Source organism: Schistocerca serialis, chromosome 3, assembly GCF_023864345.2.
Source record: "Schistocerca serialis cubense isolate TAMUIC-IGC-003099 chromosome 3, iqSchSeri2.2, whole genome shotgun sequence".
NCBI lineage: Eukaryota > Metazoa > Arthropoda > Insecta > Orthoptera > Acrididae > Schistocerca > Schistocerca serialis.
Window position 1 is genome coordinate 527506464 of NC_064640.1, and position 17590 is coordinate 527524053.

At 44.2% G+C, this 17590-nt stretch overlaps 1 protein-coding gene and 1 non-coding gene across 4 annotated transcripts in view; one reads left to right on the forward strand and one right to left on the reverse strand.

The window, feature by feature from the left end:
• Positions 1-417: 417 nt before the first annotated feature.
• The window catches only part of LOC126470404 (trafficking protein particle complex subunit 5-like), a 54246-nt gene continuing 37073 nt past the window's right edge, over positions 418-17590 (reverse strand). For 2 of the 3 annotated variants that reach the window (XM_050098251.1, XM_050098253.1), the window contains exons 5-6: positions 7525-7633; positions 418-661 (exon numbers count right to left, since the gene is read on the reverse strand). In XM_050098251.1, the coding sequence (XP_049954208.1) occupies positions 7535-7633 (99 nt within the window). In that variant the 3' untranslated portion in view covers positions 418-661; positions 7525-7534. The remainder of the gene's footprint in view (positions 662-7524; positions 7634-17590) is intronic. The other variant, XM_050098252.1, reaches the window with a different exon arrangement.
• LOC126472252 (U6 spliceosomal RNA) lies at positions 4845-4951 on the forward strand. The gene has a single exon (XR_007586380.1). It is a non-coding gene; the product is annotated as a U6 spliceosomal RNA (small nuclear RNA).

Here is a 17590-nt window from a genome sequence, read left to right on the forward strand (position 1 = left end):
TCTCACCCTGCACCTAAAATGTTAATCACTTATAACTCAATTATAATAACTTTGTGATAGCAATAAAACAAAGAATCCAAGTCGTGGAGTTGACTTAATAGTAGCACCATATGCCTTTTCCAAGTCAAAAAGTATGCCTATGAGGTTTCGCTTATACACACATGGTGTACCATATCCCAATAGTTAAATGTATTTCAGCTTACACCTATTTGGGTGTTCTCAATAACATACAAATTTGGGAAACAATGTAGCAATGAAATAATCACAATAGCACTACTTTTGGACTGCAACTGAAACTTGCAAACCTTAAATTTACTGCAAACTTCCAACACAGAGTTATTATGCGCAATGGTGGGCAGAACTAACCTAGATTTTACAGTCAGTATTAAAAAAAGACAATCACAAACATTTCTTCCACTACTTATTTTATTCTGATACAAAATACATTTTCATTTTAACATCACAGATATTCTCAGTCTTGATAAATAAGAAACATTTCTAAGTCTCCCACATGCCCTGTCTTCTGCTACTTGAGAACAAAAATATTAATCATTAAAAGTATTATTTGAATTCTTTATTCATTGCAACAAGACAAATGTAATCACAGAAGACTTTTTGATTTAATTCTTTTCAAAACAAACTTCCAGTTAACTTCAGGATCCTGCAAAACAGACACATACATTAACAATTTCAATATCAAAATAAGTGGCAAAACATGGTCATCACAATTACAGTTACAAAATATTACCACTACCTAAATGGCACACAGTCTACTTTGTGAAGCCGTGATAAGCTACAACGGGAATCATGATAATTATTCAAACAGCGATACCACATTTATTTTAGAATAATGTTCTCTGTTGAACATCAGTGCTGAAACTATTGTCAAGTAACAATGGCCCACACATATTTGGTTAGTGATACACTCTGCAAACAGTCAAGCCACGTGTGAAGCTGTCTGCATTACATGAAAGATTTATCGGAGGGTCTCTGATAAGGTTGTTGTCTATAAGAAAGTAGCAGTATTGAAAAATGGAGAAGTACTTATACACACACACACACACACACACACACACACACACACACACACACACACACACAGAGGTGTCGGGGGAGGGGGGGGGGGGGGGAGGGGGCACATGCTCCTCTTCTATGTGGTAACATCTATCCACTGTTGTTATTCCACCTAGGATTTGTTTCATTTCCTTATCGTATATGTTTCAAATGAATCACTGTCATACACACAGTGAAAAGAGGAAGTATAGAAATTTTTGGATCACGTGAACTGTAAATACTATATTGACACTGTGCGCACCGTAAGTTCATAAAAAAATTATTTCACATCACCCCAGTTCGTAAGTGTATCATCATATTCATAGAGTCTATAGTTTCTGCACTGACAAGTAAGCCTTCTCTACTTTGATAACAGCTTGCTGGAATCCCATATATTTTCTGGAAGCTTATGTCATAAGCAGAAGAATTAAAATCTTAGGGGCAGAGGAACAGGCATTTGGAAGCTATAGGACCCACAAAGTATCAGTAAACCATTTGTAGGTGGACATATTACTGTCATGACGTCTACTTCCCGTATGTTCCCATATGTTGTTAAGTACTAATGTATTGGACATTATCTTCTTACATTGCAGATGGATCCGAAAGTCACAGTGGCTACCTTGGTCTCTCGATTTGGAGCAAGCAATCGGTCTCCGTACATCCCGAAATCAGATATCATAAAACACGTAACTACTCTCCTGGAAAATGATATGGAGATTGTGGAACATATCTGGACATTAGGATTTGCTGGAGGCGATGGGGAAGAATGGGACGAAGAAACAGACTTCAGAGATGGTGTCGATAAGGAACAGCAATGCTCATGACAACAGTCACCTACCTCTACTTTGAGTTCAACGGCATCTGAGTATGTGCTTTCGCGCAAAAGGCGGAAGCACTCATGGTCCAGCAGATATGACAGAAGAGGACTGAACTGCTTAAAAGCAGCACGTTTCTGTGTACTGGACCACAAATCCTACAACAGGTGAACCTCTGGCGATACGTCTGTTGCATGCGTCAATAACAAAGTAGTTCAAGATAACTGAGAACAAGAACATTCTGTAAAACTTGGAGAAAAACATGAATACTCCATCGACTCAAAAAATCAATCGGACTGTCCTGCAGAAATTGAAAGAGAAGGGAACAGACGGAGCAATTATTCACGACCTGACATTGTGAGTGTGGGCCATGCAACTTAGGATAGCAATGGAGCTACAAAATACAATTCAGTTTAAAGCTTCTGATTTCTGGGTATATCACTTCAAGAAGCAGAATTACGTTGTTGACAGCCTACACAGTGTGCAGGAATTGTCAGGATAAGGAGGCAAATTTCTCACAGGTGTGTGATGATTTTGTTGCAAAATTACGCAACCTCACTGTTACAGAAAAGTTTTCGACTATACATCTTCCATGCTGATCACAGCAGATCTGAGAAAGAGTTACATGGCCATCGAACACTGTGAACCAGAGAAACAACAGTTGTTTGCACTATTGCTGGATCAGTCTTTGAAACACAGCACAGTTTAATGATTATGCTTGTGATTTCAATGGAAGGCGAAATATTGTGGCTAACGTATGTGCTTGTATCCGAGCCTTGTGGAAAATTTCCACAGTCAAAAGCCAGTAAATCCTCTGAATATAAGATCATGTGTCGGAAAAACAGCAAATGTGTCGAAAGCAGACCTAAAATGGTTCTATTGTGACGTATTTTGGCCGAGTATGCCTGATGACAGGAAGAAAATTCTGCTCTTAGTGGATTCATGGTGTTCTATCAAAGACCATGCATTGTCTGCTTCTGAAGTACCTGATGTAGGTCCTACACAAAGAACTGGTACCTGAAGGATGTACAGGAAAGAACCTGGCTCTGGATATTCATTTTTCAGACACGACAAATATTTTGTTCGTTACATAATGGACACAATTATTATCAAACACTGGAAAATCCAGGATGTAATGTAACAATATAATGGAAAGGATAGTTGCTACTAATCTTACAGCAGAGATTCTGAGTCGCAGAAAGATACAACGAAAATACTGCCGGAATGTTAGCTTTCAGCCAACACGGCCTTTCTCTCTCTCTCCCTCCCTCCCACACACACACACACACACACACACACACACACACACACACAGTCTCCAGCAGATGGAGCCACACAGAGACTAGCAGCACATTATGAGAGAGGCAACCGAGTGCAGGTGAGGAGGAGGTTGGGCATGTTGTGCGAGGGATAGCAGGGTAGGGGTGGGGAATGGTAACGTGCTGCTGGGAGCATACACGGATGAGGTGCAGAGCAGGGCAGCTAGGTGCAGTCGAAGGTTAGTCAGAGAGCATGGGAGAGACGGGGACTGGCAGAAAAGGAGAGAAGTATAAAGATTTGAGTACACTGGTGGAATAGAGGGATGTGCAGTGCTGTAATGGTAACAGGGAAGGGGTTAGATGGGTAAGGACAATGATTGACGAAAGTTGTGGCCAGGAGGATTATGGGAACACAGGATATATAGAAGGGAGAGTTGGTGGGAAGGGTCCACATGGCACAGTCTGTGAAGCAGTTACTGAAATGAAGAACACTGTGTTAGGTGGTGTGCTCAGCAAGAGGGTGGTCCAGTTGTTTCTTGGCCACAGTCTATCGGTAACCATTCATATGGGTAGACAGCCTGTGGTTGTCCTGCCCACATAGAATGTGGCACAGTGGTTGCAGTTCAATTTCTAGATCACATGACTGGTTTCACAGGTAGCCCTGCCTGTGCTGGGATAGGTGATGTTTGTGACCAGACTGGAGTAGGTGGTGGTGGTGGTGGTGGTGGTGGGATGATGTATGGGATAGATCTTGCCTCTAGGTCTATTACAGGGATATGAGACATGAGGCAAGGGGATGGGAGCAGTGGTTGTGTGGTGATGGACAAGGGATATTGCATAGATTCAGTGGGCGGCAAAATACCACTGTGGAAGGGGTGGGGAGGATAGTGGGTAGGAAATTTCTCATTTCAGGGCACAATGAAAGGTAGTCAAAACCCTGGCAGAGAATGTAATTCAATTGCTCCAGTCCTGGGTGGTACTGAGTCATGAGGGGAATGCTCCTCTGCAGCCAGACGGTGGGGTGTTGGGAGACTGGAAAGATAAGGCACCAGAGATATGTTTTTGTACAAGGTTGGGAGGGTAATTACGATCTGTAAAGGCCTCAGTGAGACCCTTGGTATATTTTGAGAGGGACCGCTAGTCAATACAGATATGACTGCCACGGATGGCTAGGCTGTATGTAAGGGACTTCTTGGTATGGAATAAGTGGCAGTTGTCGAAGTGGAGGTATTGCCAGTGGTTGGTATGTTTGATGTGGACAGAGGTACTGATATAACCATATTTGAGGTGGAGGTCAACATCGCGGAAGGTGGCTTGATTTGTTGAGTAGGACCAGGCAAAGCAAATGGGGAGAAGGTGTTAAGGTTCTGGAAGAATGTGGATAGGCTGTCCTCACCCTCAATCCAGATCACGAAGATGTCAATGAATCTGAACCAGGTGAGGGGTTTGGGATTCTATGTGTTTAGGAAGGGTTCCTCTAGATGGCCCATGAAGAAGTTGGCATAGGATGGTAGCAAGAGGGTGCCCATAGCCATACCACAGATTTGTTCGTAGGTAATGCCTTCAAAGGAGAAGTATTTGTGGGTGAGGATGTAGTTGGTGATGGTGACTAGCAAGGGGGTGGTTGGTTTGGAATCTGTAAGGCACTGGGAAAGGTAGTGTTCAATAGTGGTATGGCTGTGGGCATTAGGGGTGTTAGTGTGAAGGAAGGTGGCATGTACTCGCTTCGGCGGTACATATACTAAAATTGGAACGATACAGAGAAGATTAGCATGGCCCCTGCCTAAGGATGGCACGCAAAATCGTGAAGTGTTCCACATTTTATTGGGTTTCAAAAAGACGGTCGTGTGAAACCCAGCTCGCACTATTCGTCCACGAGACTCAGAGGGCCATACACACGGGTTCACAGGTGGATGCCGTGTTTCTTGACTTCCGCAAGGCGTTCGATACAGTTCCCCACAGTCGTTTAATGAACAAAGTAAGAGCATATGGACTATCAGACCAATTGCGTGACTGGATTGAAGAGTTCCTAGATAACAGAACGCAGCATGTCATTCTCAATGGAGAGAAGTCTTCCGAAGTAAGAGTGATTTCAGGTGTGCCGCAGGGGAGTGTCATAGGACCGTTGCTATTCACAATATACATAAATGACCTTGTGGATGACATCGGAAGTTCACTGAGGCTTTTTGCAGATGATGCTGTGGTGTATTGAGAGGTTGTAACAATGGAAAATTGTACTGAAATGCAGGAGGATCTGCAGCGAATTGACACATAGTGCAGGGAATGGCAATTGAATCTCAATGTAGACAAGTGTAATGCGCTGCGAATACATAGAAAGATAGATCCCTTATCATTTAGCTACAAAATAGCAGGTCAGCAACTGGAACCAGTTAATTCCATAAATTATCTGGGAGTACGCATTAGGAGTGATTTAAAATGGAATGATCATATAAAGTTGATCGTTGGTAAAGCAGATGCCAGACTGAGATTCATTGGAAGAATCCTAAGGAAATGCAATCCGAAAACAAAGGAAGTAGGTTACAGTACGCTTGTTCGCCCACTGCTTGAATACTGCTCAGCAGTGTGAGATCCGTACCAGATAGGGTTGATAGAAGAGATAGAGAAGATCCAACGGAGAGCAGCGCGCTTCGTTACAGGATCATTTAGTAATCGCGAAAACGTTATCGAGATGATAGATAAACTCCAGTGGATGATTCTGCAGGAGAGACGCTCAGTAGCTCGGTACGGGCTTTTGTTAAAGTTTTGAGAACATACCTTCACCGAAGAGTCAAGCAGTATATTGCTCCCTCCTACGTATATCTCGCGAAGAGACCATGAGGATAAAATCAGAGATTAGAGCCCACACAGAAGCATACCGACAATCCTTCTTTCCATGAATAATACGAGACTGGAATAGAAGGGAGAACCGATAGAGGTACTCAGGGTACCCTCCGCCAAACACCGTCAGGTGGCTTGCGGAGTATGAACGTAGATGTAGATGTAGAATAGTGATCAGCAACGCATCATGTGGTACACAAACAGGAACAGTGGAGGGCTGGTGGAGGAAATTGTTGGTATCTTTTATATAGTAGGGTAGGTTGTGGGTAATATGTTGAAGGTGTTGGTCTATGACAGTAAAGATTCTGTCAGGGGGGCACACTAACCAGCCACAATGGAGCATCCTGGGTGGTTGGATTTATGGGCTTCACAAAGGATGTAGAAGGTAGGAGTGCAGGGAGTGGTAGGGGTGAGGAGAGAAATAGACTAGAGGGTTGTTGGCCGAAAGCTAACATTCCAACAGTATTTTTGTTGTGCCTTTCTGCGACTCAGCATCTTTGCTACATTTTGAGTAGCAACTATCCTTTTCATAATATTGACACAATCATCCAGAAACAGGGCCATACTTGGCATTATTATAGTTTTCTAGCCCTGCAGTCCTTTTCCCTAATCAATTCAGCGCTCCTCATTTCAAGAACTTTATTAAGTATGCTTTCCAGAAGGGCAGATACTTTGACGAACCTGGAATGTGGATTGCGTCAATGGATTTCTGCTTCAATTCATTGACAAAAGATGCATGTGCAAACTGTGAGGCTACCACTTTTGTAAAATGTGTATTGTGAACTGTCTTTCTGCTCGTCTCACTGTTTACTTTAAGAATTGCACATTGATAGTCTCTTTTAATAGATTTTGTATGAAGTCAATAACAAGTCACATTTTCAAAATACCAAAGAGTTGTTTCGTCCTTTATGTTGAGATCTCCAACTTCTTACCCTATTATTAGTTCACATAAATATGTGTAACGAGCATTTTAACGACTTTTTGTGTCATGTTTCCAACACTTTATTGAGACTTCGTGGGTCCTATAACTCCTAAATGTTTGCTCCTCTGCCAGTAAGATTTCACAATTGTTCTACTTGTGACATAAGCCTTCTGAAAATATATGGGTTTCCGGCAAACTGTTATCAAAGGAGAGAGGATTTACTTGTGAGACCAGCACACGTTCCATCAGATATTACGTATTTGACACATTTGTACACATAGCTGAGGAAGACACTAAAACTGAATTCTTTTTCAAATGAAATTTGTATCAACGATTACTCTTTTTCTGAACTGAGCACTAACACTATGGAATGAAATTTGAAGACAGTAACATGCTTTCCCTTGATAGCACTGGAATATAGCAGCCAGTAATATAAAAGACATAACAGGAAATCCATATACAGGAATGTACACTCCACTATGGACTGTGGACAACAACATAAAAGACTATCACAACTGATAGCTATAAATTGTTTTGTAAATTACTTGACATAAATTGGAGGCAAGTGAAAGGAAGAAACTAACTGTTAATGAAAAAGTATGAACACAACTGAATAATTAAAAGGAAAATTACTTACCCACCGAAAATTAATTCTCTTCTAGCTGCTTGTCCCTGGCAATGACAGACTCTTCAAACTGAATCATGTACGTTGTGCCATTGTGCCAGTGCGTAGTCACCTTTGCTGGCTGCAAAGGAATTTTTTTTTTATACTCCAGTACAAATGTTTTCAGTTATCTCCTGTTATATTCGAAGACAACAGAAATGCTCAATTTAAATAAAAATGTTCCTATAAAAATACCCACATTTCTGAGTGGTTTATAGAACTGCATAAATTTCACTTTCACTCATAGCCTGTAGTTTCAATCTTTCCCACCAATCCTCTTTGCTCCTAACATCTGTGCTCTGAATAGCCTTGCTGCAATGAATCCAGGGAAAAGGTACAGGAGACACCCAGGGAAGTGTGATAGGACTGCTGTTATTTTCTATATATAAATGATCTGGTGGACAGGGTAAGCAGCAATCTGCAACTGTTTGCTGATGATGCTGTGGCATATGAGAAGTTGTCATTACTGAATCACTGTAGGATGAGACAAAATGACTTGGACAAAATTTCTAGTTGGTGTGACAAATAGCAGCTATCTCTAAATGTAGAAAAATTTAAGTTACTGAAGATTGGTAAGAAAAACAAACACATAAATTTCGAACACATTATTAGAAGTGTGCTTCTTGACACAGTGATGTTTCAATAAATATCTACACTTAACATTGCAACGCAATATGAAATTGAATGAGCACATAAAGACTACACTAGGAAAAGCAAATGGTCGATGTCAGTTTATTGGGAGTATTTTAGAAACAGTGGTTCATCTGTAAAGGAGACCGCATACAGGACATTAGTGCTATTCACTGTTGAGTGCTGTTTGATTGTCTGTGATCCGCACCAGGTTGAATTAAAGCAAGAGAAGCAATTCAGAGGCGAGCTGCTAGACTTCTTACCAGTATGTTCAAATTGAGATAAGTACTAAGAGATGTTTCGGGAACTCAAAGGGATATCACTGGAAGAAGGGCAACATTCTTTTCAAGAAGTATCTTGGAGAAAATTTAGAGAACCAACATTACAGGTGCCTGCACAATGATTCTACTGCCACCAATGTACATCTAGTGGAAGGAACAAGAAGATAGGATTACAGAGATTAGGGCTTGTATGGAGGCATATAGACAGTAATTTTTACTCCCTCTATTTGCAAGTGGAACAGAAAAGGAAATGACTAATAGTGGTACAGGGTAACCCCTGCTATGTACTACATGGTGGTTTGTGGAGTATGAATGTACATGTAGATATATTTCTGGAAAAGATGTGGAGGATAGTTTATCTACGAAGGTCTCACAAAACATTCAGCATACGGGGAGATTTAACCTCACTGCATGTGTGGCATAAACTGGTGCCCTGGCTACCAAACCTTTTGGTTTGGAATGTTTGGTATTGATCATAGAGGAGATATTGTTGGTGATTGGTGAATTTAATGTGCACAGAAGCTATTTTGACACGATCAGTGAAAGAGAGATCAATTTTCACACAGACTACTACGACCCAGGGAGGGCCAAATGAGAGACAATTGGCAGCAGAGGAATCTGGAGTCTGGTGAAAATAAAGCAGATTTCCCTGCCCTGCGCTCAGATTATGAACTTGTTATCAAGGAACTTAGGCAATGTGGAAAGTTAAAATTCTGAATGGCTAGTACGCATCCCTCCGGATAGCTTACGAACAAGTTTGAGTAACACATTGCCGTGGTAGTGTCTACAGCAGTGCCATATATATTTAGGTACTACATTCAAAGAGGAAGTACTTAAGCATGATAAAGGAACAATTTTAGTTCCCTTCCATTCTCCTAAGGTGCATACATGCCTACAGCGATCCGGTTATTAAGGAACATAACAATCAATAATGGGGTGTGCTAGAAGAGCCACGCGATCTGGTTCAGAGGTATAATTCCTAAAAGCTAACAACCACAGTAAAATTTTAAGAGTTACTATCTCTTAATCCTGGGGGACTCTGCTCGTGATGGAGTCTCTGGACAGGGCGGATCACGAAAGGCTTACAACCTGTGTTCAGTAGCAGACAATGTTATAGTGGACCCTATTGCCATCTCAAACACCTTGGGCCACTATTTTGTAGATATTTTGAACTCCACTACCACCCTGTCTTCCTCTATTGGAAACGAATGGAGGAGGTTCGGGCAATAGCATCCTTTTCTCAGAATAATGAGTGCTACAATGCCGCCTTTAATATGAGGGAGCTAGATCATGCTCTCACTTCAGCCCAATCCTCCACCCCAGTACCGGACAGTGTCAACATTCAGAGGTTGCAGAACCTTTCTCTTGCAGGCAAGCACTTTCTCCTTCGTACGTACAATCGCATCTGGCAGAGGGCACATTTCCCAGATGCTGGTGTGAAGTCACTGTCATACCCATACGTAAGCCCGATAAGGACAAACACTTTTGTTCTAATTATTGCCCCATTTCTTTCACCAGCTGTGTTTGCAAGGTGATGGAACATATGATTCATGCACAACTGGTATGGTGACTCGAGTCTTGCAATTTACTAACCACTGCACAGTGTGGATTTCTGCAGTGTAGCTGCAAAAGATGCACATTAATGTAACCAAGCAGCAGAATGGACTGAGGGAGTTGCCCAATAAGCTGAAAGAAGTCTGCCCCGGTGACACTGAGATCTCAAAGCAGCTGTGAGGATGCAATTTTGTTTCCTGGAGGCAGAGAACAAGCCGACGCTGCAATACCAAGAGCAGCCGTCAATTTTGTTTCCTGGAGGCAGAGAACAAGCAGACGCTGAAATACCAAGAGCAGCCGTTAAGTCCTATTTGTTGGATCGAAGGCCGTGAACATTCCATCGGAGGAGAGTCATGGCAAGGAAAGAGGAGGAGGGGAAAAATGAAGGAGTGTCACCATGGCGGCTGCCGAGTGCCAGCCTTCGATGACTCACTGCTACAGAGCACAGAGGCTGGAGGATCCTGCTCCATGAGACCTACAGAGGCACTGGTATTCTCCTTCTGTCAGTCTAGGGAGTCCAGGATAGAAAACTGGTTAGCAGTGTGCACTGACGCCAGTTGGCAGTGTGCACTGATGACACAGAGGTCAGCCAGACGAGAGGAGTCAAAGAGGATGTCCAACTGTTTACCTGTGTTTCATTTCTGGGAGCCTTCCTGGTTGGCAGAGGAAGACTCAGATGTTTGGTGGCCGGAGGGACGTAAGAAGTCTTTGCGAGGGTATTCCTACAGTCCTTTCCAGCCTGCTTGTTGTGTAGCAGGTGACTTCGTCCCGTGAAGCAAAAGTTTGGTGGCTTGTTGCACAACGGAGGAGAAGATAGGGATGCTACCATGACAGTGGGTGATTTTACAACCACAGTGCTGAATCTGAGGTTGCATGTCTGCGTGGCCATGTACTGCGTGGAGTGAGATGTATCAAGAACAGCGCTGTAAGTGCCAGATGGTAGAACAGATGGTTTCCAACTAGTCAGCAACTTGCAAACGAGCGGGTGAGGCACTTTTTCCTTCACCTGGATCTCCTGAACCGTCCACTCAGCAAGATACACAGAACAATCTCGGTAGGAGGTGGCATGGTCACCATTGCAATCGATACAGTGGGGAGGAGGAGGCAATCACCCTACCACAGGTTACAAGTTTGGGCAGGTGTCGACAGGACATTCTAGTGTAGTTGCAATGATGATACTGGTAGCAGCTCATCAGACTTGGAATGTACAGTTGGCCTGTGATAACTTCATAGCCTGCTTTCAACTTGGATGGAAGCACCACTCTATCAAAAGTGAGAAAAAGAGTGTATGTGGGTACTAAGGATGATTCTATCGTTTTCATCACCCGATGGACAGCAAAGACATCCTGATCAGAGAGGTACATATGAATTTCTGCCCTGGGCAGACCATCGAGCAGCCTCATGTAAATAGCACCATGGAAAGAATCAGCATTCAATGGGCCTCAACAGGAACAGGACACCTGCAGCACAGCAAATCTGCAAGCAGTTGTTGTGCTTGAGGATCAGTAGTAGTCTCCAAAAGCAAAGTGCTGTTGCGTGAACGAGAGCAGGATTTAACAAGGCCAGTAATTGCATCAACACCTCTCTGAATAGTGCATGGATTTACCCTAGCAAAGGACTGAGCATCTTCAGTACATGAAACCACTAGGAACAATGGTGCAGTTGCAAGGATCTGAATTGTGCCTCATTCCATTTACATTAGTGGATGTTGCAGTGAAGAAGATAGATGATCGGCTTATTGCGAGAAAATCCCCCATGATTGCCAGTGTTTCTGTTGGCATGCTTCTTCCAACTGGTGACACCCCCCCCCCCCCCCAGAAGGGGGCGCACCAACCTTAAGTGATTGTCCACACCTCAGGTCACACCTCCCAAACACCTGACAGAGGGACCTATCAGCAATTTAGGAAGGTAGTAGCTCAGGCAATCAGCCCTACTTGGGCCTGGCCTGTACCAGACATTATGTGTGAATTCTACCTATTGACCCGAGGCTGGGAATTACATGTTACCCAAGCACCTGTTAGGTGTCAGGCGCATGGGCTGGCCTTCAGGAGTGACCAGGGAGGAAGGAGAAAAAGAGGAACCTCAAACGCAGAAGCAGAAGCAGAGGAAGGAGAGGAGAAGGCGAAAGAAGAAAGAAAAAAGAAACAAAAAACAGTGGACAGACTGTTCTGATATCGTCTACTGAAAATGCAGAACACATTCTCAAAAACATCCCAGACATGTTCCCAAAAGGAGGGGAGAAAGAATAACAAGAGAATAGGCATGCATCATGGAAAGAAAAAGATGCTGCAAAGGCTGGGGGTCCTTGGTAGCCAAGCACGAACCTGCCAAAGAGTGGCAAGCCCTCTGGGAGAGGGTGGGGGGGGTGGGGGGGGGCTGACTGGATGCCTGCATGTATGGGTTGTCGCTGCTGTGTTCATGCTTATGCTGAGGTTTTTGGGCACGGCCATCTGGAGGCACCGTAAACTGTACTGCGATGGCGGCACCAGGGTCCCAGGCACTTGGGGTTGTATCAGCCATGCTGGAATGTGGGGGCAGGGGTAGCATCTGGCCAGTGAGTGAATCTGTCAATAATTGTCAGCAAATATTGATACCCACTGGAGGAGGGTAGAAGGTCGACAATGTTGAGGTGAACATAAGTGAACCGGTGTTGTGTGGGGAGAAACTTGGCCACAGGGGAATGAACGTGTCATCCGACTGGGCTGGGCTGTTTTGAGGGAAGAGACCAAACTGCGAGGTCATCGGTCTCATCGGTTTAGGGAAGGATGGGGAAGGAAGTCGGCCGTGCCCTTTCAAAGGAACCATCTCGGCATTTGCCTGGAGCGTGTCATCCGACCTTGGCACACTGGAACAGAACACTCGACCAGGTCCAGTAGCCACAGTCGCATTGGATGCCTGACCAGATGAAGCTTTTTTTTCATGAGGGCGGCAGAAGTGCGGATGCCTTGATGTGTGAGGTTGTGGATGCGGTCAAATGTCAGTTTTTGGGAGGTGGGGATGATCATCTGAATTGTCAGGTTGTGAAGGATCCACACGGACATCACACCTGATCTTACGGTCAAAGCTGGTTAGAGATTTTAGCTAGAGGCTGAGGGCAGAGTCAGCATTCTGAAGGGCGTTGGCTAGATCTGGGTACCCCTCTTGAGCAGCTGTCAGGGCATTGTAGTCTGAGGGTTGAGTGGTGGTGCAAGAGCGGCTAAGGCAATCTGCTACAATGTTATCGATGCTGACAACATGCCAGACATCGGTAGTGAACTGTGCGATATACTCCTGTAGCCTAAACTGTCCAGGTGAGATCTAGTATGTGTCCTTCCTGCAAAAACCAGAGGTGAAGAGGCAGTGGTCTGTGAAGATTGTAGGATGCACCCCTCGAATGAAAATTGAAAATAGCGAACAGCTTCCTAGACTGCTAGCAGCTTGCAAAAAATGGTTCAAATGGTTCTGAGCACTATGGGACTCAACATCTGTGGTCATAAGTCCCCTAGAACTTAGAACTACTTAAACCTAACTAACCTAAGGACATCACACACATCCATGCCCGAGGCAGGATTCGAACCTGCGACCGTAGCGGTCACGCGGTTCCAGACTGAAGCGCCTTTAACCGCACGGCCACACCGGCCGGCAGCAGCTTGCAGTCGAATGTGCACCAGCAGCAGCATGCATCAGAGAGCTTGGATGAAAAGAAGACAAGCAGTTGTCGGACAATGTCTGCGTATTGTTGTAGGAAAAGCCTGACAGCTGTCTCGCTTGTGTCCACCACTATTGCAAGGGGTGCACTAGGGTGGGGGTGGGCCAAAAGGGCCGGACTGGCAAGGTCCCCCCCGTCCCCCCCCGAAGCTCTCAATCATGACCTGATAACAAAGGACCAGTTTGTTACCTTTTTTATCACCACAGAGTGCAGTAGTAATGGGTCTTGGGTGGCAGCAGCGTCCTTAAGATGCTGATGGAGAAAGTTGACCATGTTGATGAAATGCCACAGGCCTTTGAAGGTGGTAGGGCGTGAAATGTCTGCTATCACATGTACTGTCTTGGGGAGGAGGGGGTGGGAGCCGGTGGTAGAGAGTAAGTGTCTGAGGAATTCTATCTCACTTGCTCCAAAAACGCATTTTGTCATGTTGAGGATCACTCTAGCTTTCTGTAGGAAGAAAAAACATTTCATGCAGGTGTTGGTGGTGTTCAGTAGGGTCCCTGGAGTAAATGAGTATATCATCTAGGTACGCAAAACAGCCAAGTGCATCCTCGAGGACGTTCTCCAAAAATCACTGCCAGATTTGTGTGGCACTGCAGAGGCTGAATGTCATGAATGCACTCTTGAACAGGCCAAAAGTTGTGATAATGGCTGTTTTCTCAAAGTCCTCCGGGGCATCTGGGATCTGTGTGTAGACTTTGGCGCAATCTATCTTACTGAAGCCAGTAACTCCCGAGATGACATTGTCGTAGGTGAGGAGGAGTGGGACAGGAAATCTATGAAATCTACGAAAACTGCATCAATGGAAGAAAACCACAGGCGTGGGTCTTGCAGATTGAAGGGAGGCAAGTGAGCAGCCACACGACTGAGGATAGGGTCTGCAGAGTTGCCCTGCGCTGGGCGCACTGCCCCACTGGTCAGCTGAGTCAGGCAGTTCTGTAGTGCTGACAGCTGCGTGTGAAGTTCCAACACCTCCGAAGTGCTCGTTGGGGCTGGGGCAGGAGGGGTAATGGGGGGACTGCTCGCTAGAGAGCCGATCAGTTGTGACCACCATACAAGTGGGAATGTGTGGCAGTGATATTATGACTTAACAGTGTCGGAAGCATGTTGCGGTATGCAGGGTGGTGCTGGCAAGAAATATTGCTGAGAAGAAGGTAGGCAAGACACGTACGGTGTGTTCCAAGCAATACAGTCCCCACCATGTGTTGTTGCAGAAAGAAGTGTTCAGTACACCACACAGTTAAACTGAGGCTTGTCTGGGCACATAGCTGTCAGCTGTGAATGGTGCACGGAGAGGTGTGGTTGTGCACGCAGGGGGATGGTGTACATGACTGAGCACAGGGAGGGGAGTGGTGGTGTGTAGAGGGAGGGTATGTGTAGAGGGGTGCAGGAAAGGAGTGATGATGCGTGCGGAAGGATGGCGTGCATCTACATATATACTCGGCTAGCCACCAAGCGGTATGTGGCGGAGGGCACAATTCATGCCAATGTCATATTTCACCCCTCTGTTCCACTCGCAGATCACGTGAGGGAAAAACGACTCTCTGAATGCCTCAGTATGAGCTCTTATTTCCCTTATCTTCAAATGGTGATCATTGCGTGATTTGAAAGTTGGTGGTAATAATATATGCTCTACATCCTCGGTGAAGATCGGATTTCAGAATTTAGTGAGCAGCCCCTTCTGTTCAGTGTGCCGTCTATCTGCAAGAGTGTCCCACTTCAAACTTTCTATGAGATTTGAAACGCTCTCGCAATGGCTAAATGTACCCGTCACGAATCTTGCCGCTCTTCTTTGGACCTTCTCAATCTCTTGAATCAGACCCAACTGATAAGGTCAAATACAGACGAACAATACTTCAAGACTGGACAAACTAACATATTGTAAGCTATTTCCTTTGTTGAAGGACTACATCGCTTCAGGATTCTACCAATGAACTGCAATCTAGAGTTCGCATTACCAGTTACTTGTGTAATCTGATCATTCCATTTGAGATCATTTCGAATAGTCACACCCAGATACTTGATGGACGTTACCGCTTCCAAAGACTGGACATTTATTTTGTACTCTTACATTAATGGGGATTTTCACCTTGTTATACGCAGTAGGTTACACTTACTAATATTGAGAGATAACTGCCAGTCATTACACCATGCATTTATTTTCTGCAAATCCTCATTGATTTGTTCACAACTTTTGTGTGTTAATACAATCAACCAGATCGTTTATGTAAATTGTAAAAAGCAGAGGACCTATTATGCCGCCCTGGGGCACACCTGAAGTTACGCTTGTTTCTGCTGAAGTCACCCCATTCAGGACGACATACTGCTTCCTGTCTGTTAGAAAACTTTCTATCCAACCGCATATGTCATCGGATAGACCATAAGTGCACACTTTTTGCAGCAAGTGACAGTGCAGAACTGAGTTAAATGCCTTTTGAAAGTCGAGAAATATGGCATCAACCTGGGGGCCGGTATCTAGAGCCTGTTGTATATCATGCACAAAGAGGGCCAGCTGTGTCTCTCATGACAGCTGTTTCCTAAAACCATCCTGGTTTCCACAGATGAGCTTCTCAGAGTCTAGAAATGTCATTATGTCTGAACACAAAATATGTTCCATGATTCTACAACAAATCGATGTCAGTGAAATTGGCCAGTAATTATGTGCATCCGATTTTCCGCTGTTCCAATGATCTCCAATAGATGATGGATAAGAATTGTGCTATATTTGTAGCATAGTCAACATAAAATCTTACGGGGATACCATCTGGGCCTGATACCTTCCTGGCGCCTAAGGATCTTAACTGTTTTACAATCCCAGATACACTCAACACTATGTCAGCCATCCTTTCATTTGTTCGATAATTGAAAGAGGGAATAGTGCTGCAGTCCTCTACTGTAAACAAGTTTTTGAAGGCTAGGTTTAGAATTTCGGCCTTCTGTTTATCATCATCAGTTACATTACCCGTACCGTCAGCAAGAGAAGGTATTGAATAATTTGTAGCGTTCATAGATTTTACGTACGACCAAAATTTTTTGGGGTTATTTTTAGACTCTGCAGAAAAAATATTGCTTTCAAATTCGTTAAAAGAATATCTCACTGTCCTTCTGACGGCTGCTTTCATTTCGCATAATTTCTGTTTGTCAGCGGGGCAGTGACTACGTTTAAAACGACTGTGCAAAATTCTCTGCCTTCTCAGCAACTTCCTAATATGACTCCAGAATGAGATTTTCACTCTACGGCAGAGTGTGCACTGATATGAAACTTCCTGGCAGATTAAAACTGTGTGCCGGACCGAGACTCGAACTTGGGACCTTTGCCTTTCGCAGGCAAGTGCTCTACCAACTGAGCTACCCAAGCACGACTCACGCCCCGCCCTCACAGCTTTACTTCTGCCAGTACCTCGTCTCCTACTTTCCAAACTTTACAGAAGCTCTCCTGCGACCCTTGCAGAACTAGCACTCCTACAGCGGAGTGAAATTCTCATTCTGGAAACATTCCCCATGCTGTGGCTAAGCCATGTCTCCGCCAGTAATTATGTGCATCCGATTTTCTGCTGTTCCAATGATCTCCGATAGATGATGGATAAGAATTGTGCTATATTTGTAGCATAGTCAACATAAAATCTTACGGGGATACCATCTGGGCAGATTTAATCTGCCAGGAAGTTTAAACTTCCTAATATGTTTGTTGTACCAAGGTCCCCTATACTTTTTCCAGGCACATACTTCTCTAGCACATGGTGGACAATACCTTTAAATTCCGATAAAAGATGCTCATTATCTTTGTGTCCCACAGTGTATGCTTGAAGCTGACTATGAAGATATTCGTTAATGACACTTTTATTTGCTTTCCCAAACAAGAAAATTCTACGCTGTTTCTTTTGTT